This window comes from Theileria orientalis, chromosome 2 (genome assembly GCF_000740895.1).
Source record: "Theileria orientalis strain Shintoku DNA, chromosome 2, complete genome".
In the NCBI taxonomy this organism is placed as follows: Eukaryota; Apicomplexa; class Aconoidasida; order Piroplasmida; family Theileriidae; genus Theileria; species Theileria orientalis.
This window is the reverse complement of record NC_025261.1, coordinates 1,704,692-1,731,359: the sequence shown is the minus strand read 5'-3', so window position 1 is coordinate 1,731,359 and position 26,668 is coordinate 1,704,692. Positions and strand designations below refer to the sequence as shown.

Sequence of the window (26,668 nt, the reverse complement as noted above, 5' to 3'; positions counted from 1 at the left end):
CGTACTGCTTCCGACAAGTATTTGTGGCTACAACTCGCTACTAGTATTTGTGGCTACAACTCGCTACTAGCCATTGACACGTCGCCTTCAGTTGGCCGTCAGAGTCCGCAGGTACCTCTGTCTAAAGTCCAGAGAGCTCGACTTTATCTTCGCGCGCTCTACTTCCTTCTCCAGAGACTCGCGCTCTGTTCCTTCGACGTCGTAGGATTCCCAGGCTCCGTTGATGAGCGCGAATCCTATGTGCTTCATCGCCTCCCCGTTCTCCACTGACACTATCAGCTTCGTCACAATTCCGTCGTGTCCTTCCGTCGTCACTGCCTGGGCCTTCTTCGTTGCGTACTCGAGTGAGTAGAACACGTAGTTGTCCTGCTTCACCTTCACCATCTCGTCTCCTTCCACTGGCACGTATATCGTCGCGTTGTCCACCAGGTGCGCGTACAGGCGGTTGTCGCACCCCAACTTCACTTCGCTCGTTGTTCCATCGTTTCTCATCACATTAACTCTTATAGACTCACCTCCATTTACTTGGGGGAATTTGTTCAGCGGGTGTGCTTGTTCTCCGGCGACCTTCTCGTCCGTGTCAACCTTCGTCTCTATGCCCGGCTCTACGTATTTCTGCGTGTCTACCTTCTGCTTAGTCACGTCGGTATCATCAGGTGCAGACGTGGTGGTATCTTCCTGCGTGTCTACCTTGGGTTTGGCCACACCCGCGTATTTGGCGTACTTCGACTCCACGTACTCCTTCAGGTCCCTCGCCATCTCGCCCATTCGGTCGAACAGACTCTGGTACTCGACCTTGCACAGACTCGGGTCCTCGGAGCCTATGAATGCTCTCGGGTCCTCAGTGTCGGTGGTTGCTGCCGTGCTCGCTTCGTAGTCGTCCTCGCTGTCCGCCGACTCGTGCTCCCAGTAGTCGCCTGCGCTCTCCTCAGTCACTGCGCCGTTGAATATTTGCATGACTGTCCTGTAGAGCCGCGCGTACTCCTTCTCCGACACCTCCACCCAGCGCTTGCTACTCTTGCACTTGAAGTAGCGTGCTCTGATTGTGTTTCTGTTCTTTATGTACACCTGCAGCAGCCTCGGGTCTGCCTCCTCGTCAATTTTATCGTAGACTGCCAGCACCGACTTCACGTGGTCGTTGAACTCCAGGAACGACCACACCGTCGCATTTCCCTTGGTTATTCTGTAGACGTGGTTTCCTGGCAGCGGGTTGTACACTCTGATTGGCTTTCCGTACACGAAGCCGTCCTTCACCTCGTACATGCCCTCGTCGGGCCTAGTGCCCAGGTCCAGCTTCGAGAAAGTTCCCGTGACTGCCACGTGCATGAACTTGTTGTAGAACTCGGCCGTGTCGATCCTCGTCCACGTCCTTCCTGCCTTCAAGGGCGCCTGTCTAGTCTTCGGAGCAGGGCTCGACCCGTCAGGGCCATTCGACTGCGACAGCGTCGAGTTGAGCATCTGCTTCAGACTCTGCGGCGTCAACTCGTGCTTCCACTTCCCGTTTACCTTTTCCATGTACTCGAAGAAGGGCCCATCGTCGTCCCTCGTGTATGACAGCGCCACGTGCGCCGGCTCACTCAGCGGATAGTACACCATCGCCTTCACCTTCTTGCTTCCGTGGTTCGTCCACACCATGGTGTCTCCGTCGAACACTGCGTCCAGGTACGTCGACTCGTCGAGCTCCAGGAGCGCCTTGTTGTCGAAGTCCATGCGGTACTTGTTGTACGAGGCTGTGGGTTTTTCGCGCAGGTTGAAGCTGAAGTGCGACATCCTGAGGACCTCCGAGAGCGCCCTCGCCCTCTCCGGCACCTCGTGGGGGTAGGGGTGCCGCTTCCACTCGCCGTGCTCCTTGTACAAAAAGAGGTGGTACTTCTTGTGACTCGCCATGCAGTACACACTCATGAACAGCTCCCTAGGCTCCTTAGGTGGCAAAAACGCAAACTTGAACACGACCTGGTGGCCGCCGTTGGTCCACACCTTGTGGTCTCCGTCTACCAGGTGCATCAACATGTTGTGCTCCTTCACCTTGACCAGAGTCAGCTTGTAGCCGTGGTGCGTCAGGTGGTGGACGCTGTACATGTCAGTGCAGTGGTTGTCCTTGGCGAGGTCAAAGTCGAACTTGGCGCACTGGACCACTGTGTTCAACGACGCAGGCGTGACACCCCGGTCACCGGTAACGTTGGCACCAGCGCCCTTGGCCATACCGGCCGTGTCTTTAGGGGCACTAGCACCGCCACTAGTTGACGCAACGGGGGCGACGGGCGCAGAGCAGTGGGCGCTGGACTCACCCAAGGTAAGGTCGTCGGCATCGCCATAGCCCTCCAACGCCTCCTCCGGGAAGATGCTTTCGTCCAGGAATCTGTTGCTCGGCGTGTACGACGGGATCCAGCGGCCCTGGTACTTGTCCATGTACACGTCGCTGTAGTCCGTCGGCGTCTCCACGTAGAACCTCAGTGCGAAGTGCTGAGGCCTGTCTGATGGCAGGTATGCGAATACCATGAACTTCTTCGTTCCGTCGTTCGACCACACCGTCGCCTCTCCGTCGACCACTGCGTGCAGGTTTCCTCTCGGCTTCGGCGTCACCACTGCCAGCGTCTCGTTGCCGTGGTACTGGTATACGTTGACTTCGTAGTCCTGCGTCGACTGGTTCCTCACCGATAGGTCGTAGTCGAAGGCTGATCTTACCCGGCTTGTTTCCTGTACTAGGCTTGATTGTGTTGCGACTACACTATCGGCTGATTTTGGCGCGGTGGCAGAAGCTACACTCGCATCGGTTGCTACGGTGACAGAAGCTACACTCGCATCGGTTGCTACGGTGACAGAAGCTACACTCGCATCAGCTGCCACAGTTGTATGGGCTGACTGCGCCAAACCGCCGTCGGCGCGCGCTTCGCCTCTCATCGACTTGAAGGCCAGGAACAGTCCATTCGGCAGCGCCTCTTCCGGCCTGTACCTGTGCCAGACTCTGCCCGACTTGTAGAAGAACGTGTACTTCACCTTGTGGTCGTACACGTGGTACAGCCCCATGCACAGGTGACTCGGGTGCTTCGGCGGCAGGTACGCGAACTTCGTCACGAGCTTGACGTGCTTCTGCTTCGACTTCTTCCAGAGCAGGAGGTGGTCGTCGTACAGGCGCTCCAGCACGCTTGACCTCTTCACCTCGACCACGACTGCAGGGTGCGCTCCCTCGGTCACTCTCACCTTGTAGTGCTTCGTCGAGTGATTGTCCGCGCTGAGGTCAAAGTCGAACGACCTTAGCGCGTGGTCTTGCAGGAACGCGTTCATGCTAGCGTTGGCGTTCAGGTTGGCGTCTGTGGTATTGCTGGCGTTTATGTTGGCGTTTGAGGTACTGCTAGCGTCGAGCATGGCGCTCAGACTAGGGTCGAGGCTGGGGTTGACACTAGCACCTTGGCCCGGCCTCTTGAGCGCGTAGGCCACGCTGTACTTGCTCAGCGGCGACGACGTGTCCACGGGCCGCTGCTCAGCCTCTGGGGCGCCGGCCACCGCCGTGACCCCGTCCAGCGTGCCTCTGTCCGGAACCCCCCTAGACGCCAAACCGGTCTGACCGCTAACGTCCTCGCCCAGCAGCGACGACCTGTAGTAGTGCGTGGTCATGTTGTCCGCGAACTCCGTCGTCAGCGCCAGGAACAGGTCCGTCGGCGTCGCGTACACCTTCACCTTCTCCACGCTCATCACTGGGGACGTGAAGAGCGTGGTCTCTCCGTCGCAGACCGTGTTGACGATCACGTCCTTCGGCACTGCGTAGTAGGCCTTGGCGACGCCGCTTCCTGGCGCCATCGCGGCTCTGTCTCTGTTACCCAGGGACAGGTCCACCAGGCCTGCCACGTCCAGCTTCATCGTCCTGAAGTAGCGCGGGTCGCACGGCGGCAGGGTCTCCTTGCTCTTGACGAACGGGATTCTACACTCTCTCCACTTTCCGTCTCGCACCTTCTGGACGAAGGTGTACTCCATGTCCAGAGGGTTCGACCCTTCTCCCTTGTCCGTCGCCAGACCCACGAACACTGGCCTCTCGAAGGGCGCGAACATCATCTGTCTGCAGAGCCTATCTTCTGGCGACGTCCACACTGTCTCTTCTCCATCGTGCAGCCTCGCGAGCCTTCTCTTTTCCTTCGGCGTGAGCAGCGCCGTTTCAATTGGCGGCATCTTCTGCACCAGCAGCAGGTAGTCCTCCGTTTCTCCGGTCTTCGCGCTTCTCAGGTCAAAGTCGAACTTCTTCATGTCTTCCAATCCTCCCAGTGCCCTCTCTCCCTGCGCCACTGGTTCCCTTTCTTCCCCTTCTCTTCCGTCAATTATTGTGATGTCGTCAAAGTCCACTCCCTTTTCTCCGTACATGTCAAATGCACCTGTAACATAGGCGCCTTCTACTTTTACATTGGCGCTACTTGCCTCTGGTATTACCTTGTCTTCCTCTTGACGTGCCCTATCTCTGCGCGACTTGGTTACTTTTGCTGCCGCCTCGTTATCTCCCTGTCCCATTGTCATTATCAATGACTTATCTGCCTTTGCCAACGCCTTGTATGCTTCTGCCAATTTTTCTGCAAACGACCTTTCCTCCGGCTGCGCCTTCTTGTCTTCTTCGTAGTGCTCCTTGCTGTACTCTTCTAACGCCATCTCGTGCTTCGGTGTACTTTCCGACTGCGCCACCCTCAGCACCTTCTTCAGCTCCCAGAGTCCTCCTTCCTTCTCAAAGTACGCGTAGTGCCCGAGTCCCTTCTTCTCCCAGTCTGTGTACCTCATTGACAGGAACTTCGGCTCTTTCGGTGGCGTGAACAGGAGCGACTTGATCTCGTACTCTTCTGGCGCCTCGTACAGCAGGTTTTCTCCTTCCAGCAGCCTCTCCATTCTGTGGCCTTCGTTGACGAACACCAGTATGTCTTCAGTGCTCCCTTTAATTTTAGTCACCTTGTATCCCCTGTTTTCTTTGCCGCTGTCCTCTTCTGGCGACGTCTCCTCGTAGTTCGCTATGTCGAAATCGAACGACGTGCGCTCACTCTTCGTCGCCAGCGTTGCCAGCGTCGCCTCGTGCACTTCTATCGTTTCCACTGGCACCCTGATCTCGTCCTTCTTCGCCCAGGCGCCTCCTTCCTTCTCCATGTGCAAGAACTCCATGTATGTCACTCCGTCCTCCTCCTTCACGCACTTCACTGTCAAACTGCTTGCTTCCGCCTCCTTCGCGTAGTACAGGTCTATTATCACCTCTCCTTCCTGCGGCCTGAACACTGCCTCTCCGCCCTCTGTCACCTCCTTCATTCTATGGCCCAGGTTTACCACCAGCGCGTAGTAGTCTCCTGACTGCGACATTCTCCTCAGGTAGTATTCGCTCGTTATCCTCGTGGCTGCTTCCAACTCGAAGCTAAACTCCCTTTCTCGCGGCACTGCGCGTTCTCGCACGTACACTTCCTTTCCGAACATCAGGCCCAGGCCCTTTTTGTTCGAGTACTCGTTCAGCTCCAGTGCCGTGTTATAGTGCTCCTCGTCCACTTGGTGCCACCTCCTCTCATTTCTGTATGCTCCTCTGACGAAGTAGAGCATCATCGTGTACGATTTAAAATCGTCGTCATCGGCAGCACTGGTGGCCGTTGTCAAATGGTCAGGGGTGCCGCTTGCCACGTGTTCACCCGTTGTCACACCGTGTTGAGCGCTCGCAGCCGGTGGGTGCAGCGCGCACTCAGAGTCCGACACGTCCGAAGCACACGTGCAGTGCACGCCTAGCTCTGCGCTCGTCGCCCACTCCGCTCCTGCACCGCGCTTGGCACTCGTGCCACAGGTGATCGCAGGGCACCTAGCTCCAGCCTCTGAACGGTCCTCCAGAGGCTCCACTTCCACGCGCAGCACCACCGAGACCAGCACTGGGCTGTCGAAGGAGTAGTAGTTCACTTGCTCCAGCTTCTCGTTTTCCGCGAGCCTGTATATCACGTCTCCGTTGTGCTTCAGCACCGTCAGGCTGTTGTCGACGCCCTCCTTCGGGTACACCAGTCCGAACAGCCTGTTGTCGCTCTTCAGCACGCCCGTCTCCAGGTACTCGTGGTACCTCGTCTTCGTGTACTTCACTGACATCTCCTCGTCGCCTTCTGCGAACATGCTCCTTGCTTCTCCGAATGCCGACTGTCTCAGCATTGAGAACGTCTGACTCACCACCGAGTCCTCTTCGCTCAGACGGTGGTGTGACTCTTCCGGGTACCCCTTGCTGTGCTCCAGCTCGTAGTCCTCTGGACTCAGCTCCTCGTCGTACTCCGTCACGTACTTCAGGTCCAGCGTGTGCCTTGCCGTCACGTAGTAGGAGGATATGTAGTAGAATGCTTCTCTCGTCACGCTCTCCCACTTTCCTCCGTGCCTTGCGTAGTAGCTGAGGCTCTTTGACGTGGATGCCAGTGACAGCAACTCTGGGTCCTCCACTGGCATTATGTACAGTGAATCCAGCCTCTGTCCCTTCTCCGCTTCCCACACCACATTATCTCCTTCCGTCACCTTCGTTGTCACTGCTCTCGTGTACACTGTCAGCACATCCACTGTGTCTTTGATCGTGTCTCTCACCACGTCGTACTCTTCTGAGCCTTCCAGGTTCATCAGCTTCGACAGATCCAAGGTCGCCTCTTCGAGCTCTGGCGCCATCAGCTCTGCTGCGTGGTCCTCCACTTTCCTGTCAAACTTCTCCTCGCTCAGCACCCATCTGTTATCTTCCTCCTTCTCTCCCTTGACCAACACAAACTTTCTTACCACGTTTAGCGGTTTGTTGTTCACGTTATGTGGGTTGACATTCACGTTATGTGAGTTGGCATTCACCACATCCAATAACGCGCCTCCCGATAGGTGGTCTGCAAAGTCGTAATGCGAGGGAGTTTCTGCGTACGTCAGGTGCAGCAGCAGCAACTCAGGCTCGTCTCGCGGGTACACGGATATCTTATTCAGCGTCTCCTCGGTCGGGAGGCTGTACACTGACACGAACGGGTACATCACCTCTCTCACTGACACTCCTTCCTTCGGCACGAACGTCACGAAGGTCAGGCCGCCCACCACCGTCAGCTCCTGGTCGTAGCGGTGCCTGTAGAACTCGTTCAACAGGTCAAAGTGCAGGTCGAAGACCACCTTCTGCACCGGCACCGACGTCACGTGCTTCGTTGCACCTGCTGCCTCTTCTAGTCGCTCCGTCCTCATTTGATCTGCGAACTCGTTGACTAATTGCTTTGCGTCGGTAGTATGTTTGGCGTCGGTAACAGCGGTAACACCAGTACGAGCGGTAGCAACTGTGGGACCGGTAACAGCGGTAACACCAGTACGAGTGGTAACCCCAAATTCTACTTGCTCCAGTCGCTTCTCCGACAATTCCAGCGTCAATTCCTTCCAGTTATTCCTCACGTACTCCTCGTGGTACTCGTCCGACAGCGCGTACGCGAGTGCCGTTCTCAGGTACGAGATCGTGTACATTGGGTTCCACCCTTCTGACGCCTTCTCGTACAACTCGTAGTGGGTCTCCCCGTCCAACACGTATGAGCATCCGAAAGCCACTGGGTCTTGCACTGGCGTGTACGCGAACCTCAGCACTTGCCTGTTCTTCTCATTCTTGAACACTGTTTCCGTGGCTCTGCCCCTTGAGGCTTCCGGTGCTCCCTTGCCGGCGCCAACGGCCGCCAACACCTCGTCCAGGTTGTAGCCCTTGTTTACCAGCCCCCAGGCCATCTTGAAAGAGTCGACCTTGACCTCTTCGAAGCGGTACATTTCCGTGGTCTTGTTCTCCTCGTTCAGGTGAAGCGTGAAGTTTCCGTGGCTCAACTCCGACACGTGGTTGAAGTTCAACTCGCTCAAGTACACCAGCTGCAGCGGCACCCTATCTCTGGATGCGTACTCGTGCCACTCTCCTGCCGACTTGTATAGGAACTTGTACTTGACTGTGTGGTCTTTTTGGTGATACTCGCCCACGCACACGTGCGTCGGTTTTTCTGGCGGCAGCAGGCCAAGTTCAGTTGCGTAGTGGTCCTTGTGCTGACTCCATACCAACAGGTCGCCGTCCCTCACACGGTTCAACACCTTGTGCTGTCTCACTCTGAGCACTGCGTACTCGTGTCCGTGGAAGTACATGGCTCTCCAGTACGAGTAGTACTCGTTTGACTCGTGGTGTTTGGCCAGGTCGAGGTCGAACTTGTCGCACTTTACTGGGTCCGTCGTAAGATTGTCCGTGGTGACCATTTGGTTGCCGGTAGTTGTGACAACCTGGGCAGTGTCGACAGGTGTGGCAAGATTGCCGGTAGTACCCGTAACCTTGGTAGTACCAGCCGGTTTAACCTGGGCAGTACCCACAACCTGGGCAGTACCGGTAACGTTGGCAGTACCAGCGAACTGGGCAGCACCGTAACTAGGGGGGGCAGTGCAGTGCGCGACGCCCGTCGCCTCGAACCGCTCAGCCTCCGCGACCTCGAGGCAGCGCCGCATCCTGTAGTAGCTCGGCGGGTTCACGAGCGGCAGGTACCACTGGCCGTCCCTCTTCATGAAGTACTTGTAGAAGCTGCCGCTCGCGTCGTTCTGGTGCACCGCCATCACCTCCGGGTCGTAGGGCGGCGAGAGCAGCAGCGCGACCAGCATCGAGTTCCTGTCTACCTCGAGGAGGACTCCTGAGGAGCTCACCACGTTCGTCACCACGTACCTAGGCAGCTGCGGCCACACGAAGAGCACGTTGATCGTCTCGTTGACCTTGTACTCCACTGCGTTTCTCACCAGCTCCAGCTTCTCTCCCTTGAGTACGAAGAGGCTGTCCAGGCTGTCCTTGTCGAAGACGTATACGAAGTTGTCGTACTCCACGAGCCCTGTCAGGTACAGGTCGTAGTTGACCTTTTCCACCATGCTGAGGGACGACGCGTCATCGGCAGCGTCCGCCTCCGAGATATCGAACTCGTGCACCAGGCTGCTCAGCTGCCAGTCCTCTGTGCATAATGTCCACGCGTTCCCTTTCTTCGCGTAGAAGTTGTGCCTGGTCCCTCCCGTCGCCGTCGTCACTGACACCATCACTGACTTCGGGTTCGCGAAGGGCGTCCATGCCACCATGTTTACCGTCTCCCTTGCGTCAACTTCGAATACACGCTCTCTGGATACGTGCAAGGTCCTCACTTTGTACTCCTTGTGCTTCGGCTTCAGTGCGAACACTGTTCTGTATTGCGTGTCTTCAGCCTCCACTGCGAACACGTTTTTGTGCTCCACTATCTTCCCTCGCTCCATCACATGTGCGCTTCCCACTTTCCTAGCGTTGTAGACGTACACGAATGGCGCCACTGTCTCTCCGTCGACCAGCGTCCCTGACATGTACACGTCCATGTTCTTAGCTTCTTGCGGGTACACTCCTGACGACATTGTCCTTCCTACTGGCAACCCCTCTGGCCATGCCATCGTTCCTGACGCCATTCCGTCAACTCCTTCCTTCCTTCTCAACGTCGCTGCGGAGTCGCTTGGCGCCGCTGACAGCTCTGCGCGTGCGCCTTCCATCAGCACCTTCATCTTCAGGAAGCTGTAGTGGTCTGACTCCGGCGTCACCCAGTGGTTATCCTTCTTCACGAAGTAGTAGTATAGGTCCCTTCCTGAGAAGTTTTTCGCGTGGACGAGCATCGCCTTGGGGTCACTGAGCGGCGAGACCAGTAGTCCCAGCACCACCAGCTGGTCTGACACCTCCATCACCTCCTGCGACCCGTACACTATCGAGGACACCATCAGCGACGCTGCTGCGGACACCTTCGCTGTGATGAACAGGAAGCTCGTGGGCTTCCCTTCTCTCACCACCACTTCCAACACTCCTGGCACATGAACAATCTCGTCATCCACGAACACCCTCAGCAGGTCCTTGTTTTTATCGTCGTAGTAGTAGAAGAAGTCGTAGATTGCTCCTTTCTTCAGGTCGTACAACTTTCCTGACACGTACAACTCCATGCAGTACACGTCCGGCACGAAGTCTCCTTTTCCTCTACCCTCTCCATCCCTCTGACCTACTGTGGTCACTCCTTCCGCGTGCGGGTACAGCTTATAGTACTTGTCCAGAGCTGCGTGTATTCTTCTTATTGCTGTTGCGTGCGATCCGAAGAATGGCCGTTCGAACCACTGCCTCTTCACTCCCTCGAACCTCTTGTGCGACTGCCTTCCTGCGTTGCTACTACGGCCATAACCTTGGTTAAATGTGCTGTTACTACGGGCGTACGAGTAGTCGGAGGTGCTGCTGTTACCATGGGCGTACGAGTCGTTAAACGTGCTGTCAACGCCCGTCCTTCCAGTGTCATAAATATCGTTAAGGATGTCATAACCCATTTTAGTGCCCTGTGTAGTACCGGCTGTAGTACCCAGTGCAGTGTCAACTGCATCTGGATCCAACTGCCAAGTACGCTCGGCGTTGCTACCGCTGACGTTGCTACCGCTGACGTTGCTACCGCTGACGTTGCTACCGCTGACGCCAATTCCTAGCTTAAACAGCCTTTCCATCGTTCCGAAGGTTCCGTTGCAGTAGTAAAGCAGCGGGTTCATCTTCGTGTACGCTGCGTAGTGGTCGTTGCCCTCCTCATCCACGTAGTAGACTATCAGGTTCCTCGGGTTACTTGGCGGCGTCAGCAGCAGCGCCTTCACCGTGTCGAACTGCGACTTAAGCGTGAACAGCTTCTCCACTCCGAATGTCACGTGCGACACCTTGTTGTCCTTGTACGGGACCAGCACCTTGAAGTCCTCCTCGATGTACGAGAACATTCCCTTGTATGACATGTTTGCGTACATCGAATCTAAGTTGACGTAGTAGTCAAACTTCTGCAGCTGCTTGTACGTCGTCAATCCAGGCACCGTGCCCGTGATTACGCAGTCGCTCGTGCATCCGCTTGTCAAGCCACTTGTAGATTTGCCTGGACTTGCAATCGTATATTCGGTTGTGTAATCGTTTGCAGTTCGGGTTGCAAACACACTTGCCGATCCTCTGCCTACTCCTTTGGCTGAGTGCCCACTTACGCTACGTACAATGGGGTCTCCGCTGAACTGGTCCTCAAACTCGCTGTCTGCGCTCGTTCCAACCTTGCCGCTACTGCTCGTTGAAAGCACCGTGTCGCCTCCGTATCTCACTGTGTCGGCGCTACCGCCGAACATGCTGCCACTGGCACTGCCTGTGCTGAAACTCTCTTCCGTGTGACTTCTGCGCACGTCTCCGTTTGCTGCCACCTTCAGGTCGTATTTGTAGCATGAGACCTTCAGCGACTCGCTTGCGTCCAGTGCGTTTGTGAACTTCGCCTTCACGTACGCCAGCACCGTCTCCGTCATATTTGCTGACAGCCACTCGTACCGCGTCGACACTGTCACGAACTCCGTCGTGTTCTCCGTGGTACTCGGCACCGTCACTGCGCTCTTCCACAGGTACTTGTACTTGCTCTCCCCCTTTCCGTTTTTCAGGTACAGGTACACTCTGTACGGATTACTCGCGGGCGTCAGGTACACTGCCTTGATGAAGTACTCGTCTCTGCTTTTATCCGTCGTATTATTGTTCGCCTTATTGTCGGTATTCGTATTGGCTGACGTGTTATTGTTAGAGTTGCTATTAGTGTTATCGGCATTCGTATTGATACCCGCATCCGTATTAGCAGCATTCGTATTGACGGCAGTGTTAACGCTATCCGTATTGGCGGCCAACTGCCTCGAGTCGAAGACCACGCTGCCCAGGTGCTTCAGCACCGTCGCCTTGTAGCCCTCCGGCACCACCACGATGTTGTAGTTGTACCACTCCTCGAGGACTGCGTAGTTGAAGAACTGCGTCTTCAAACTGCTCAGGAATACCTCCATCTCGTTGAGCTCTATGCGGTAGTTGAAGTACGCGTTGACGGTCAGCGCTCCGTCCTTCCTCTCCACCTTTCCTGAGAGCGTGAACCTGTTCGCCGTGTTCAAGGTGCCTTCCGAGGCCGTGTAGTCCATGAAGTTCTCGAAGGCCTTGTTTGCCTCCGCCTCCTTCCTCTCCCTCTTTTCCGTCGTCTTCGGCAGCATCTCCTTCGCCTTCCTTATGTTGTTCAGCATCTTCATCACCTCTTCCGTCGGCACGTGCGTCATCACCCACTTGTCTCCCTTTTTCTTCCAGCTTGCTCTGTACTTCCTGTCCTCCTTGTCCAGTGCGAATACCGTCACTCTCTCGACTTCGTTGCTCCTCGCCGTCTCCTTCCAGTTTTCCGCCCTCGTGAGGTACACTGCCGTCACCCTCTTCGTGTTAAAGTTGTACTTGAAGAGCTTATGCTTTCCGAAGCTCACTCTCAGGAGCTTAAAGTTGTTTATTGGCAGGTACACCAGGTGCCCCTCCTCCGGGCTGTGCGTCGCGAGCCACTTGCTCGAGACCACGCTGTTGTGCACGAATGTTCCGTACTTGTACTTGAGCATCTTCGTGTTCACGTCCACTGCGTACGGGTACTCTCCTGCGAACACTATCGACTCGCTCCTCAGCTTCGCGCCCAGGTACCTCATTCTCAGGGTCAGGTCGTCTGACATTGGCAGTGTCACTGGCGCCCATTGTCCGTTGACCTTCAGGAACGAGGCGTACCTGTCGTGTATGCCCTCGGAGTACACCACGCTCAGCTTATAGGGTCTTTCCTTCGGGCTCAGCACCACTGCCTTCACCGTGTCGAACTTGGACTTATTGTGCTTCAGGTCAGTTTTCAGTGCCGAGTCCGTGGAGGCGCCTGAGGCCAGGAACTTGGCCACGTTCAGCATAGACTCGGGCACCAAGTGGTGGGCGAAGTACTCGTGCCACTCTCCTTCCGACTTGTATAGGAACTTGTACTTGACTGTGTGGTCTTTTTGGTGATACTCGCCCACGCACACGTGCGTCGGTTTTTCTGGCGGCAGCAGGCCAAGCTCAGTTGCGTAGTGGTCCTTGTGCTGACTCCATACCGGCAGGTCGCCGTCCCTCACACGGTTCAACACCTTGTGCTGTCTCACTCTGAGCACTGCGTACTCGTGTCCGTGGAAGTACATGGCTCTCCAGTACGAGTAGTACTCGTTTGACTCGTGGTGTTTGGCCAGGTCGAGGTCGAACTTGTCGCACTTTACTGGGTCCGTCGTAAGATTGTCCGTGGTGACCATTTGGTTGCCGGTAGTTGTGACAACCTGGGCAGTGTCGACAGGTGTGGCAAGATTGCCGGTAGTACCCGTAACCTTGGTAGTACCAGCCGGTTTAACCTGGGCAGTACCCACAACCTGGGCAGTACCGGTAACGTTGGCAGTACCAGCGAACTGGGCAGCACCGTAACTAGGGGGGGCAGTGCAGTGCGCGACGCCCTCATATATGGTACTGGCTGGGTCAACCAACTCCCTCAAGTGTTCAGGCGCCTCGTGGGGGTAGGGGTGCCGCTTCCACTCGCCGTGCTCCTTGTACAAAAAGAGGTGGTACTTCTTGTGACTCGCCATGCAGTACACACTCATGAACAGCTCCCTAGGCTCCTTAGGTGGCAAAAACGCAAACTTGAACACGACCTGGTGGCCGCCGTTGGTCCACACCTTGTGGTCTCCGTCTACCAGGTGCATCAACATGTTGTGCTCCTTCACCTTGACCAGAGTCAGCTTGTAGCCGTGGTGCGTCAGGTGGTGGACGCTGTACATGTCAGTGCAGTGGTTGTCCTTGGCGAGGTCAAAGTCGAACTTGGCGCACTTTACGGGGTCAGTCGTAAGGGTGTCCTTGGTGCCCGCCTTTTGGCCGGTAGTGGTGGCCAACGGCCTAGTATTGGCAAGGTCGTGGGCTACCTGGGGACCGGGGGCAGAGCCGGACCTCGCGTCCACGATGTCAAAGAAGTCCTCGTCCGGCAGCTGGAACACCGTCTTCTCGTTCACCGTCAGCCTGTCCACCTTGTACTCGTCGTAGTCCATGAGCACGAGCTTGTAGGCGTCCTCCGCCTCCGTGTAGAAGTCCAACTTTCTGAAGACGTCGTCCTGGTCCATCACGTCCACCTGGCTGAAGTTGAAGAAGTCGTACTTGAATCCGAACTTTTCTTTGAAGTGCTCTGGGCCCTGCGGGTACCCGTGCATCAGGAACCTGTCCCCGGCCGGGCTCTGTTCAGTCTTGAAGAGTGACCTCAGAGGCTCAATCGGCATGACTGACCTCGGCGTATCCGTCTGACCTGTCGTAGGTTGGGTATCCGTCTGACCTGTCGTAGGTTGGGTATCCGTCTGACCTGTCGTAGGTTGGGTATCCGTCTGACCTGTCGTAGGTTGGGTATCCGTCTGACCTGTCGTAGGTTGGGTATCCGTCTGACCTGTCGTAGGTTGGGTATCCGTCTGACCTGTCGTAGGTTGGGTATCCGTCTGACCTGTCGTAGGTTGGGTATCCGTCTGACCTGTCGTAGGTTGGGTATCCGTCTGACCAGTCGTAGCTTGGGTCGTTGAAGGTTGCGTGGCTGGTGTAGCTGCAGTAGCTGGGGCAACAGAACCGGCAGAACCTGTCGGACTAGTCAACGTAGCCTGTGCCGCTGGCGCAACCGCAGTAGCAACTGGCGAACCTGTTAAACTAGTCGTAGGTTGTGTAAACGTAGTCGTAGCCGGCATAACCGTAGTAGTTGCCGCCCCAGAGTCCACCTTCGCCTGCGGCAGCGAGGCCCCAGAGAACCTGTCCGGGTACACCTTCGCCAGGTGGTACTTCGCGATGTTCGACATCTTCAGCCTCAGCGGGAAGTGGCGCAGTTCCTTCCAGACGTTTCCCGAGAGGTGGTACAGGCTCCAGTTCGTCTCTGCTGGCTCCTCCTCGTGCCACACCAGCAGGTAGATCGGGTTCGTGGAGGGCACTGCGACCACTGCCTTCACCTTCGTTCCCTCGTGCGCGTTCAGCAGCGACTTCGTCTCCGAGAAGACCTGGGTCACTGTGAAGCCGTTCACTGGGACCACGATGTAGTACATGAGTCCGCACATTTTTCCCGTGAACACTCTCACTGCCCTTTGGAACTCCGGTGCTTCCTTCGCGTACTCGCAGCTGTACGCTGTCGTCGCAGTCCTCTCCGTGTCCACGTGGTACAGGAAGCTGTGTGCTGGTGCCTTCGACGCCGTGTTTTTTTCTCCGCGCGCCTCGAACAGCTTCTCGCTGTGTCCGTAGAGCACCAGAGTCGGTTGCGACCTTCCTGTCCTCCTAGGCGCGTTTCCTTGTGGAGCTCCTGATGCTTCTGTGCCCTCGGCTCTTTCGCCTGCGACCACTTGTCCCTTCGAGTCTGTCGAGACCAGCGTGCCCGCGCTTACACCGCCTGTGTAACCACTTGCATAACCGCCTGTGTAACCACTTGCATAACCGGTTGGGTAACCACCAGTGTAACCGGTTGGGTAACCACCTGCGCTTACACCGCCTGTCGAAACGTGCCCTCGCGCGTCGACTACGTTGATATCGTCTTCTTCGCTGAGGCCGTCCTCCTCTAACAGGCCTCCCAGTGACTTCTTCTTGCGGTTATATTCGTAAAGCTCCGCTCTGAAGGACGGGTAATCCTTCTGGTACAGGCCGAATGGCTCATAGCTCAGGAAGAAGTAGTTGTTTACCAGCTTCTCGCTCATTTGGTGAGAGAACTTCAGGAACCTCGCCTTAGTTTCCGGGTAGAACAGCATCTCTCTTATCGGGTACGGGCCCACTCTGTACACTATTTTTCCGTACTGGTAGACGTGTCCTATCTTGTAGCCCTTCTTCGGCCCCAGGCCTGTGAAGATCGTGTCGCAGAACTCCTCCTTCTTCAGCTCGTACTTGTCTCTGTTGAACTCCAGGTTGTCCAGATCCACGTCGAACATCGCCTCGGGCTCCATGTTGTCGTGCGCGTACCTCTTGCACCTTTCCATGAAGCTGTGTGCGTCCGCCATGTACCACTCTCCCTCCTCCTTGTAGTAGTAGTTCGTCGTCACTGAGAGGTACACCTGCTTGTTTACTTCTCTGCCCTGCTGGTCCATCAGGTCTGACACGTCTCCCGTGAAGTAGCTGTAGTCTCCTCCTTCCTGCTCCAGCAGGTTCGCCCACGAGTACGTCGTCAGTATCAGGAACTTCGGGTCTTCCTTCGGCGCGAATCCTGCCATTCCCATGAACTCGTTCACCGTCGTTTCGTACAGCTTCTTCAGGTCTGCGTCTGCCTTCTCTCCGACCAGGTCGTGCGAGCTCTGGCCCTGTGTGGCCCCGTGACCGCTGAACGCTTCGTCGTCGACGAACGGCACATCCGTGAATGCTCCGTCTACTGCCTTGCCTCCTCCGCTTGCGCTCCTGGCGCCTCCGGTGCCAGTCAAGTCCACATGCTTTTCCGGCCTGTAGACCACTGACGAGAACTGGTAGCTGTGGTTCGGCGCGAGCAGCGTGAAGTCCAGGTCGTAGAGGTTCTTCGTGTACACCTTGTAGAAGGCCGTCTTCCTTCTGTACTGCTCCACCTCGCTCATGTTAACTTCCAAAAAGTCCGTGCTCAGGTGCTTGTAGTACCTTTCGAGCGAGCTTTGGTAGAAGTTTTCCTTCAGCTGGAACCATGCTTCCGAGTAGTACCTGTAGTACTCTCTCCTATCTCCCTCGCGCGTGCTCACGTCCACTCTCACGAACTTCGGCTTCGAGACTGGGTACAGGTACGTCGCCTTGAACTCCTCGTCGCCCTTCTTCTCCCAGAGCGTCTTTTCTCCGTAGACTACCTTCACCACCTTCTTCAGCGTCTCCTTCATGGATATTTTCATGTGGTACGCTTCTCCGTCCTTCAGGAGCACCTTTTTGAAGACTGTGATGTTTCTGAAAATCAGCGGCTCCCACTCCACGTCCAGCACCACGTTGTTCGTTGCCTCCAGCAGTGCCTTCTCGTTCACCGGGTCCTTCGTCACGTACGGGTACTGAATCCATGAGGTTCCCTTGATGAACTTCATTGAGGTTACTCCGTGGCCCTCGTCTCCGAAGAACAGCGTCAGCACCCTAGGGTCATTCGTCGGTGCAAAGTACACGTATGTCACCACTGACTGACCATTTTTTCCAAAGGTGCCTAATCTAGTGCCTTCTTTACCCTTCGAGGCTGACTCTCCTTGCGAGCCTGACTCTCCTTGCGTCACTGTGTCTTCGCTTTTGTTGTAGTACCAGGTGCTGTTCGTTGCGTCTCTGCGTCCTTTCGAGTGCTCCGAGTACTGACTTCCCGTCGACCTTGCCGACGTTGCGTCCCACACCACTTCCGACCCCTGCTTCACCTGCTTCAGCAGGTTGTTTTTCCTCAGTCGCAGCACTGTTCTCTGCACTCCTGCCTCCACGTAGTCGTTCCTTCTATACTCCGTGCCCGCCAGGCTGTTCATACTGCTCAGGACGCTCAGGTCCAGATCGAACTCTTTGTATTTTTCCAGCGGCCCGAAGCCTGACATCTGATCCAGGAACTCGACGCTTTCTTGCGCGAATCCTGTTACTTCTAGAGTGTCTGCAGTACTAAGGCTATCGGTCAATTGTTCTTGTAAATTGGCAGTATGGAGAGTGTTAGCCTTGTCGAGTGTATTGGCCGTATGGAGAGTGTTAGCCTTGTCGAGTCTATCGGTAGTGTGAACTTGTTTGGCCGAATCCGTATTTGCATCAGCTGGCTTGGCCGAATCCGACGTCTCAGTCAGTGGCTTGAACGAGTCACCACCACCAGTCGCGGTTTCTGGGTGCCTTTCCACCTTCGGTCCGTGGGCGTCAAACGCCGTCGGGTCTGCAGCTCCTTGTGCAAACTTCCTCAGCACTCTCTCGTGCGCCTCCTCGTCAGTTTCCCTCTCTGCCTCTGCTCTTCTCAGCCCGTTAAGCCTTTCCAGCAGCTTCGCCTGCACTTCGCTCAGGCTCAACTCCCTGTCGAGCACCTCCACTCCGTCCTCCAACTCACGCGCCTGCGACGCCTTCACTTGTTCGTTCAGGAGCCTCATGAAGTCGTAGCGGCCCACCTGTCTCCACGTGTTCCTGTAGTTGTACCTGCTCAGTTCTCCGTCGCTCGAGGGCGACTTCGCCGGCTTGTTGAAGTACTTGTACTTAACCTCTTCTCCTCCATCGACTGTGTACAGCACCAGCAGGAAGTGCGGGTTTTGTGGCGGCGAGGAGAGCACATCCAGCACTCTTTCTCCTTCAGCCCTTTCGTACACGTGCCCGTGGCGGTCCATTATCGTCACCAAATGCCTGTTGAGCCTCGGCGTGCACGTTCTGAACTTAACCTGCGCTATTTCCGTCTCCTCGTACGTGTAGTTCTCGTTCGGCAGCCCTGACAGTGTGTCCTCCAGGTGATACACGAACGCGTCTTCCAACTCCAGCATTTTCTTCAGGAATTCCTGGTAGTCTGATTCCGCGTCGTGCACCCAGCCGTTCGCTCTGTCCTTGAAGAACATCTTCGTCTCTATGAATGCCGACTTCGTCGAGTACGAGAGCAGCACCACCTTCGGGTCCACCTTCGGCGCGAAGTGCATGATGAAGCATCTTTCTTCCGCGGCGCTCTGCCATATCAACTCCGCCTGCCCCTTTCTGTTGTTCGCGTACACCTTCGTGAAGTTGTAGCTTCCCTTGGGCGTCAGCGTCGTCACTTGGAAGCCCGAGATGCTGTAGCTCGTCAGCGCTATCTTGTTCTTGTCAAACTTCGCCTTCAGCTCCAGGCTCATGTGTGCGACTGCTCTCTTCGCTCCCTGGGCGCTTACCGTTGCGTTGCTGCCCGTGTTCTTCGTTCCTGTGGCGTTTCTGGTAACGGCGTCGCCTCCTCCTGCAACGTTACCCACACTACCACTGGCCGCAGGGTCACTCACTTCTATGTCGCTGCCGTCCTCTGCTATCGACATGTTTGCTAGTCTTTCCACCAGGCGCTCCGTGACCGTCAACTCTTCATTCATCTTTTCAACGTTTTCTTCCTTGGTTGCTGGGTCTTTTATTTCTATTTCCGTGTCCCCTTTTCCCAAGGGCCCCCTTGCTTCGCCCTCCGGGTTATCTTTCTTTACGTTTACTGGCGCCTCCACAAACAGCTCACTCACGTTTACTGTCAGTGATGACTCTAGCATGTTGATGTAGTTAGCCATGAACTTCGCGTGCGCCTCCTCCCAGACTGCCCACCTCTTCTCGTAGTCCTTCACTCTCACTATTCCCTCCAGGTCTCTGTAGTAGACCACCAGGACTGACGGGTTTACTGAGGGGGTGAAGTAGAGCTTCATCAGCTCCTCTTCTTCCAGGGCCTGTTTTACCACTTTCGGCGGTTCACGGTATCCGGTGTCTTTATTCAACGATTTGTCGCCACCGTGGGCGGCGGTGGTACCTGTAAGGGCCTGGGTAGTGTCACCAGTGCGGGTCTGGCCAGTGCTATTATTGTCACCAGTACGGGTGCTACTGGCGGCATGGCCAGCAGTAACATTGGCACTGGCACTGGCACTAACACTGCTTGGGGCCTTCCTGTCAGCCGGATCTACCACCACCAGGTCATCCATCGCGTCTCCAGCTGCCTGCTCGCCTGACTCCCCGAGTGCACTGCTATAATCAGCTCCCAATGATTGTGATGCCTCTGCTGGATCCACCACTACCAGGTCGTCCAGCGGTGCTGACTCTCCACTCGCGCTATGGGCAGTCGTTTCTGTCGTTGCGGTGTTGGTTGGCATTTCTGTCGACGTGGGTCCATCCCCTAACGAAGACGATGAGCCTGATAACGTAGAACCTCCTGGTAACGATGATGCCAACGTGGACCCACCTGCTAACGAAGACGTGGAAGTGGATGGGGACGCGGATCTCCTCTTCGGCGCCCATATCTCGACCCCTTTGTCGTATACTCCTGCCACCTTCGCTCCCTCAGCCGGCACCACCACCGTCGTGTACACTTGGTCCTCCATGAACGTGAAGCTGTTCAGCTTCAGGTGCAGCGACCTGTCGTTCACGTCCACCTTCAGCCTGCCAGCTGAGCCCTCGTGTTCCGAGCCTGCTGTGGTCTTTCCCAATCCGAAGTGCTTTAACGCCAACTCCTTCAGCGAGAGCCCAAAACTCGTCGTCCCTGACGCGTGTCCTGACTTGGAGTCGCCTTCGTCCTCCGAGTCATTCTGCACCTTGTTCTCCTCCGTGCTCTTCTGCACCCACTCGCCGTTTTCGTACGCGTAGTACCTTGCCGACAGCTTACTGCTCCGGTGGTCCAGCGCCTTCACCATTGCTTGCTTCGGCGAGTTTGCCGGGTACGTTGCCACCAGCAGGCCCTGTTCGTCAATCGTCGACTCCCAGACCAGCTTGTCTCTGCACATCAGTCTGTCCAGGTCGCTCTTCGGGTGCACGAAGTTCACGTTCCCGGTGTACACCGACTGCACGTCGTCCGTGTAGTTGTTCGTGTGGAACGGGTGCAGCTGCACTGTTCTGTTAATTTCTCTGTAGTGCGCGTCCAGGTTATACGTCGTCAGGCCTGCGCGGTTCAGCAGTTTCTCGTACTCGAACTCCGTGATCTGCTGGTACTCCTGCTGCCCCTCGTATAGGTCTCCCAGGTACCTTCTTCGCGTCAGCAGGTACTCTACGAACTCCGCCTTCGAGGCCTTCTGCCTTTCTCTCATGCGCGCTGCTGCCTCGAGGCCTCCTTTAACGAAGTGCGCCTTTCCCAGCTGCAGGAAGTCGTCCTTCTTCACGAAGTACACTCTCAGCAGCGTCGGCCTCGTCTTCGTCTTCTCCGCGTACACCACGCTGGACCCTTCCGCTGCGAAGAGCGTGTTCGTGTAGTCCAGCGTTTCCGTGCTCTGCATGTCGTCTAAGTCTCGCACGAACTCGCTCACGCTGCTCACCACCTTCGTCACGTGGTACTTTTCTCTCGGCGTCATTCTCACCATAAGGGTGCTCGGCGCGCTGTCTCCTCCGTGCACGAACTCCGTCGTCTCGAACATCACCGGGTCCGGGTTCTCCACGTCCAGCACTGCTGGCGCCAGACTCAGTCTCTTCAGCAGGTACAGGTACCTTCCGAACTCAGGCTGCGTGATCTCCTCCCACTCCTCGTCGCGCCTCATGAAGTACGCGTCGAGCACTTCAAAGTTCTTCAGGTACGTCACTCTTGCCATCTTCGGCTCCTCTCCGAAGCCGTAGACCACGTTTAGCACTCTGTTTCCGCGGGTCGTGCCCTCGATTTCCGACCCGAAATCTTGGTTATGCGATATAGATTTTGCGTCGGCAGGGCTCTCTCCCTCTTCGTATAGTGCGTACGTGTCTCTTATGTTGAACAGCACTTGCTTTTTAAACTTCACCTTCACGATGTCCGAGTAGCTTGACGGCCTTATCGTTGTGAACGCCATTCCGAACAGGTAGTTTCTTTCCAGGTGGTACCATTTGCGCGGGTTCATAAGCTCCGTGTGCAGCCCGTCCAGGTCCAGGTTGAACGGCTTCAGCGCTCTCTTCGCCATGTTAACTGTCTCCAGTGCTTCTTCTTCCGTTACCTGTTTCCAGTCGTGCACGCTTTCGCTGTACTTGAGCCTTATTACCTTCTGTACTGTCGCCTCTGTACTACTAAACTCTGCGTGTACTGGAGTTTCTTCGCAGTATATGAGCACCAACTTCGGACTTTCCTTCGGGTACAGCACTACTGACGACACCTTTTCTTCCTCTGCTTCCCAGAGTACCTTCTGCCCGTCTGTCACGAGCACCAGTGTACTTTCTTTCTTCGGCTTCACCAGCGTGTACTCTGTGCCGTTAACCATTTCCGTGAACGCTCTGTACTCCTCCGTCTTGTTCGCTTCTCTCACGTCCAGGCTGCACTCGTTAATTCTCCCGTACTCCTCGTACAGTCTCGAGTAATCGAATATGTCCACACTCTTCACTGTGGTCACCGGCTCAGTCCTTGCGTTGCCATTTGTGTAGGAGTTAGAGTTGCCATTTGTGTAGGAGTTAGAGTTGCCATTTGTGTAGGAGTTAGAGTTGCCATTTGTGTAAGTGTTAGCATTGTTCGTTGTGTAAGTGTTGGCATCGTAACCCAAATCACCGTCGACAGCTGATCCAGAGTCGAAACTGGCGGCCAAATCCCCATCTAGGAGCGACTCGCCACTCCCATTCGCGGGGCCTCTCGTGCTGCTCACTGAGTAGTACTTGTTGGACACTCCTGAGGCCGTCAACAGTGCTATGTGCACTAGCCTTGGGCGCAAGTTCGGGTAGTAGTTCACTCGCAGTATGCTCTCCGAGGCTCTGCCTTCGTTCTCCGACTGCATCGGTTCTCTTCCTCCAAACACTGTGCCAGTTTGTGCGTTATTTGCGCAACCGGTGCTACTTTGCGACTTATCAGGCAAACCCGTATTAAGTTGTGCGTTGCTTCGGAAACCCGCACTTACTTCTGTGACTGTTCTCGTCATGCTGTACGCCGCGTCCGCAGAGTTCACTTCGTATAACAGCTTCGACCTGTAGTAGACCTCGCGTATCTGGTATCCTGGGCTCGCCACCAGCACGTTGTGCTTCAGGTACTGCGACGCTCCGTACCTGTACGTTTTGAATCCTCTCTTGGACCAGTGGTCCGACAGGTGGTACAGGTCCACTGAGAGCGGCCTCGACGCGAAGTTCACCAGCGTCCTCAGACTGTGCGTGAGCGCTGATGGCGCAATCGACCACGACTTCCCTTCTCCCTTGGTGAACGCCAGCATCTTCATGTCACTTGATTCAAATGTTCTGTGGTACACCAGCAGACTTAGCTCATCTGTCAGTGTGAAGTATACCTTCACTGAGTCGAAAATCTTGCACGTCGTCACCTTCTGGTCTCTGTCCACTATCTCTTTCAGCACCATCTTCGGGTTCAGCGAGAGTGTTATGAAATCCACTCCTCTGTAGTTCCACACTGACCAGTTGAAGTCGTTATCTCCCAGCGTCGTGTACGGGTACTTTTCCAGGAGCTTCGACACCAGGTAGCTCCGCAGCCTGATCCTGTGGTCCATCTTCTTCAGCTTCTCAGTTGAGGCCTCTGACACGTCAGTCGCTCTTCTCAGCGCCTCGCCTGCCTTCTCGAGTGCTGCGTTGCCCATTACCTTATTGTCACCGGTTGCTAATTCGTTACCTGTTACCTTATTGTCACCGGTTGCTAATTCGTTACCAGTTAACGTTTCGTTACCAGTTATGTTATTGTCACCATTTATGGACTCGTTACCGGTTACCGATTCGTTCGTGCGTCCCGATTGGTCACCAGTTACCTTATTGTCAACGGCTACCTTATCGTTACTGGTTGCAGATCCATCATTGTCCACAAGATCAAATTCATCCGAATCGCTGTCGAATGAGGCATCTCTTCCCACACTGCTCTGCTTCTTCGCCTCTGCATTCGGACTCAGCGACGCCTCCAGGCCCAATACCGTTGTGTTTCCGTTTGCGTCCTTGCTCTTCAGAGTGCTGAAGCTGCCCAGCGTGAATGCTTCTCCTTCTCCTTCTCCTTCCTTTTCGTTTTCCATGTACACTCCCTTTGGTGCCCCGGTTCCTGAGGTCTCTATTGACTCCTCCTCGAACTCGCTCACCATGTCGTAGTACTCGCCCAGGTCCAACTCCACTTCCCTCTTCGGGCTCACGTACTTTTCAAAGGACCTCACCATCTCCTCGTGGTCCACCTTCGCGAAGCCGCTTCCTGTGTCCACGAAGTTGTCCGACCCCGTGTTGGGGAACTGGGCACTTCCATTGAGGCCTGCGTCTCCTCCTCTGAGGAAGTATTCGTCGTGGTCGTCGTAGAGCACTGCCACTGAGGTCGGCGCATCTGCCGGGAAGAAGAGCACCTCCTTTGCGTACCTCGTGTTCGGCACCTTCCATATCTTCTGTTCCTTCAGACTCAGCGTCAGGTTTTCCACTCTCGCCTTAAAGGTGAGCACTCCAAACTTCGGCACACCCAGGTAGTCCCTCTTTTCGTACTCGTAGTAGTCGCGCTCCAGGCCCATGTACACGTCCCACAGGTCCACCACCTCCTCTCTGCTGCAGTACTCCGACTTAAACTTCTCCAGCTTACTGTAGTACTCCTCCACTTCCACATTCTTCCACTTGTCCTTTAGTGTTGCGTATTTGCTAGAATCAACGTCATCTGTGCTAGAATCAACGTCATCTGTGCTAGAATCAACGTCATCTGTGCTAGCATCAACGTCATCTGTGCTAGAATCAACGTCATCTGTGCTAGCATCAACGTCTTGTGTGGTATCATCAACGTCGTATTTGCTTCCAACAACTTCTTCCTTTACGTAGTAGCTCGTCGTTATCTCCACGTCTGCTGTGGTGGATGCCAACTTCACGAACTTCGGGTCCTTGTATGGCGTCAGGTCTGCTCTGGACAGGTTTTCGTATCCTTTTCCGTTCGGGTTATTCAGACTCCATATAAGCTCCTCGCCTTCCACCAGGTTCCTCATTTGATATCCAAAGTTCGGGAATATTTGTGCGTAGGGTACGTCTTCGTATATCACGTTGTACGTGTACTTGTTCGTCGGTCCCAGTTTCTTCAGGTTAACTGTGAAGTACTTGTGGTCTTCCACTTCCGCCATCGCTTCCATCAGGTCACTGTATCTGCTCAAGGTTACTTCTTCCCACTTTCCCTGGTTTCTGTAGTAGTAGTTCGCCTGCACTATCGCCTTGTTTGCGTTCGTCGAGGACACTGTCAGCAGCGTCGGCTGCGGTGCGTTGTTGAAGGTCACTGAGAGGCAGTTGCAGCCCTTCTTCTTCTCCCAGATGACTTCCGAGCCCTCCACCACCTTCGTCAGGTTCTTGTTGAACTTCGGCGTCAGTGACACCTTCTTCACTCCCTTGTAGTCGTACTTCGAGACTATGTAGTCTCTGTGGTTACTCTGTGCCATCCCTCTAGATGCGAGGACCTCGTCAACTGCTGGCCAGTTGCTTTTGGTCTTGGGATCTGCGTCTTCTTTCGCAGACTCGCCATCAAGCGGCGACCTAGCGCCGCTTGATGGCAGTTCTTCGTAGTAGAACGCTGAGGGCAGCGTGTCCAGGTCCAGCGAGAACGACATCTTCAGCTGCAGTGACGCGAACGACGCCTGGTACTCAGCTTCAGTCATCTCCACCCAGGTGACTCCTGCCGACTCCTGCTTGCCCGAGGTCTCGTCGTACACTGTGCTCACCGCCTTGCGGAAGTACGCCTCGTAGGACTTCCCCTTGAGCAGGTCGTCCAGGAGCAGCGCTGCGAACTCGTTCCCTGTCCACTCAGTGTCACTGTCCGGTGTGTAGTGCATGCTCGTCGCTCTTCCGTCCCTCGAGTAGTTGAATATCAGCGCCTTTCTGCACCTCTGCATTCTCCTGCTCTCCCATACAAGAGCTCCTGACTGCACCACCTTGTTGAAGTGGTATCCGTTGAATGGCTTCATCATCCTCACTGGCACTCCGTCCTCCTTGTATCCTATGATCGTCATGTACTGGTAGTCCGAGGCGTCCATGTCCAGCACCAGCGGTATCTCGCCCGAGTACAGGAGGTACTTGTACTCTTCTGCCGGCAGCTTTTCCCACTGCCCCTGTTCCTCCTTCTTGAAGAGCAGGTAGTCACTCTTCGTCTCGAGTCCGTAGTCTTTCGTCACTCTCAGGTCCAGGACACGCTTAGAGCCCAGGTTGTACACGCACAGGTCCTTCACTGAGTTGACGCTGGATGACCATAGTGTGTGTGGGCCATCCTTCACCAGGTTCAGCTTAAATCCTTCGTTTATTGCGTACGAGGTAACTTCCATTCCTCTGGCGGAGTACTCGTTCTTCGTGAACGTGATTGCTGAGGCTGGCATTTTTGACAGGTCAAACTGCACCTTCACTTCCTGAGTCTCTGCGGTCTTCCTCAGGAGGCTCATCTGGTACTCGTACTCGTCCTGGCCCACCTCGACCCAGCTTCCTCTGCCCATTTTACTGTAGTATCTCAGAGAATCCAAATAGTAGCGCTTTGATTTCTCGTCCAGTGGGTCGTAGGTCGCGTTTGGCGCCGACAGGTTCAGGCTCACCAGTGCCATTTCTCCCGTCTTATTGTATGAGAGATACACTGACTTCACCATCTGCTCTGCCTGTGACTTCCAGAGCACGTCGTCTCTGTGTATAACTCTCAAGATTCTCGTCATGTGTTTTGGCACAAGCTTGTATTTAGTAACTCTGTGGGACAGATAATTTACAGACACATTGCATCCCCCAAAGTTATCTAAATCTAACACTGAATCTCGAGAAGACATATCGCTTTTTAGGACTTCGTAATGGTATTGTGTCAATGGGAACCACACCCTGTCCTTCTTCTTGAAAAAGAGGTTATTTACTTTATATGGTATAAAAACTGTTGTTTTGCGTTCGTTTAATTGCGATTTACTTGCTTGGTATACTTCTTGGTTCGGCTTCCAGACTACCAAGTGGCCCAAGTCGTCGTGGCCTGACCTTTGGTGGATTTCGAGCGACTTCATGAAGAAATCGGTCGACAAAGGTGACCATAGCTCGTTAGAAGCGTCGTGTATCTCTTTCACTTCTATTCCGTGCTTAGGCGTTATTCTTGTAGTCTCAAACTCGCCGTTTTCCAATTTGGCGACATCAAATTGGTTCGTCTCGGTACTTGAGAGGTCCAATTTGACGTCCGACCCAAACACATACCCGGCTAGCGCCGTTATATACAACAACTGTCTGTATATAAGCATCTCACGGTCAAAACATTATCTCTATTCTTTAATAGGTGTGGGGACGTTAGCCTTGGTATCCAACTAAGGCAAAAATTATTAGTGTTAATTTTATTACTCGAATCCACTGTTTCTTCCCTATTTCTCCCAAATTTCGCGGTTTCGT

General features: G+C 55.1%; 1 protein-coding gene across 1 annotated transcript; it reads right to left on the bottom strand.

Annotated features, from left to right (window-relative positions):
- Window positions 1-87: 87 nt before the first annotated feature.
- On the bottom strand, window positions 88-26,523 carry TOT_020000802 (uncharacterized protein; the record flags this gene model as incomplete). The annotated part of the gene is made up of 19 exons (XM_009692553.1): window positions 88-3,349; window positions 3,596-4,265; window positions 5,013-5,524; window positions 5,804-10,135; window positions 10,463-10,797; window positions 11,173-11,514; window positions 11,674-14,082; window positions 14,491-15,069; window positions 15,358-16,095; window positions 16,174-16,197; window positions 16,249-18,570; window positions 18,946-19,133; window positions 19,650-19,846; window positions 19,952-19,962; window positions 20,095-20,403; window positions 20,518-22,086; window positions 22,240-22,822; window positions 23,384-24,703; window positions 24,791-26,523. 19 exons carry the CDS (start codon window positions 26,521-26,523, stop codon window positions 88-90), a joined length of 21,435 nt encoding a protein of 7,144 aa, XP_009690848.1.
- Window positions 26,524-26,668: the final 145 nt, after the last annotated feature.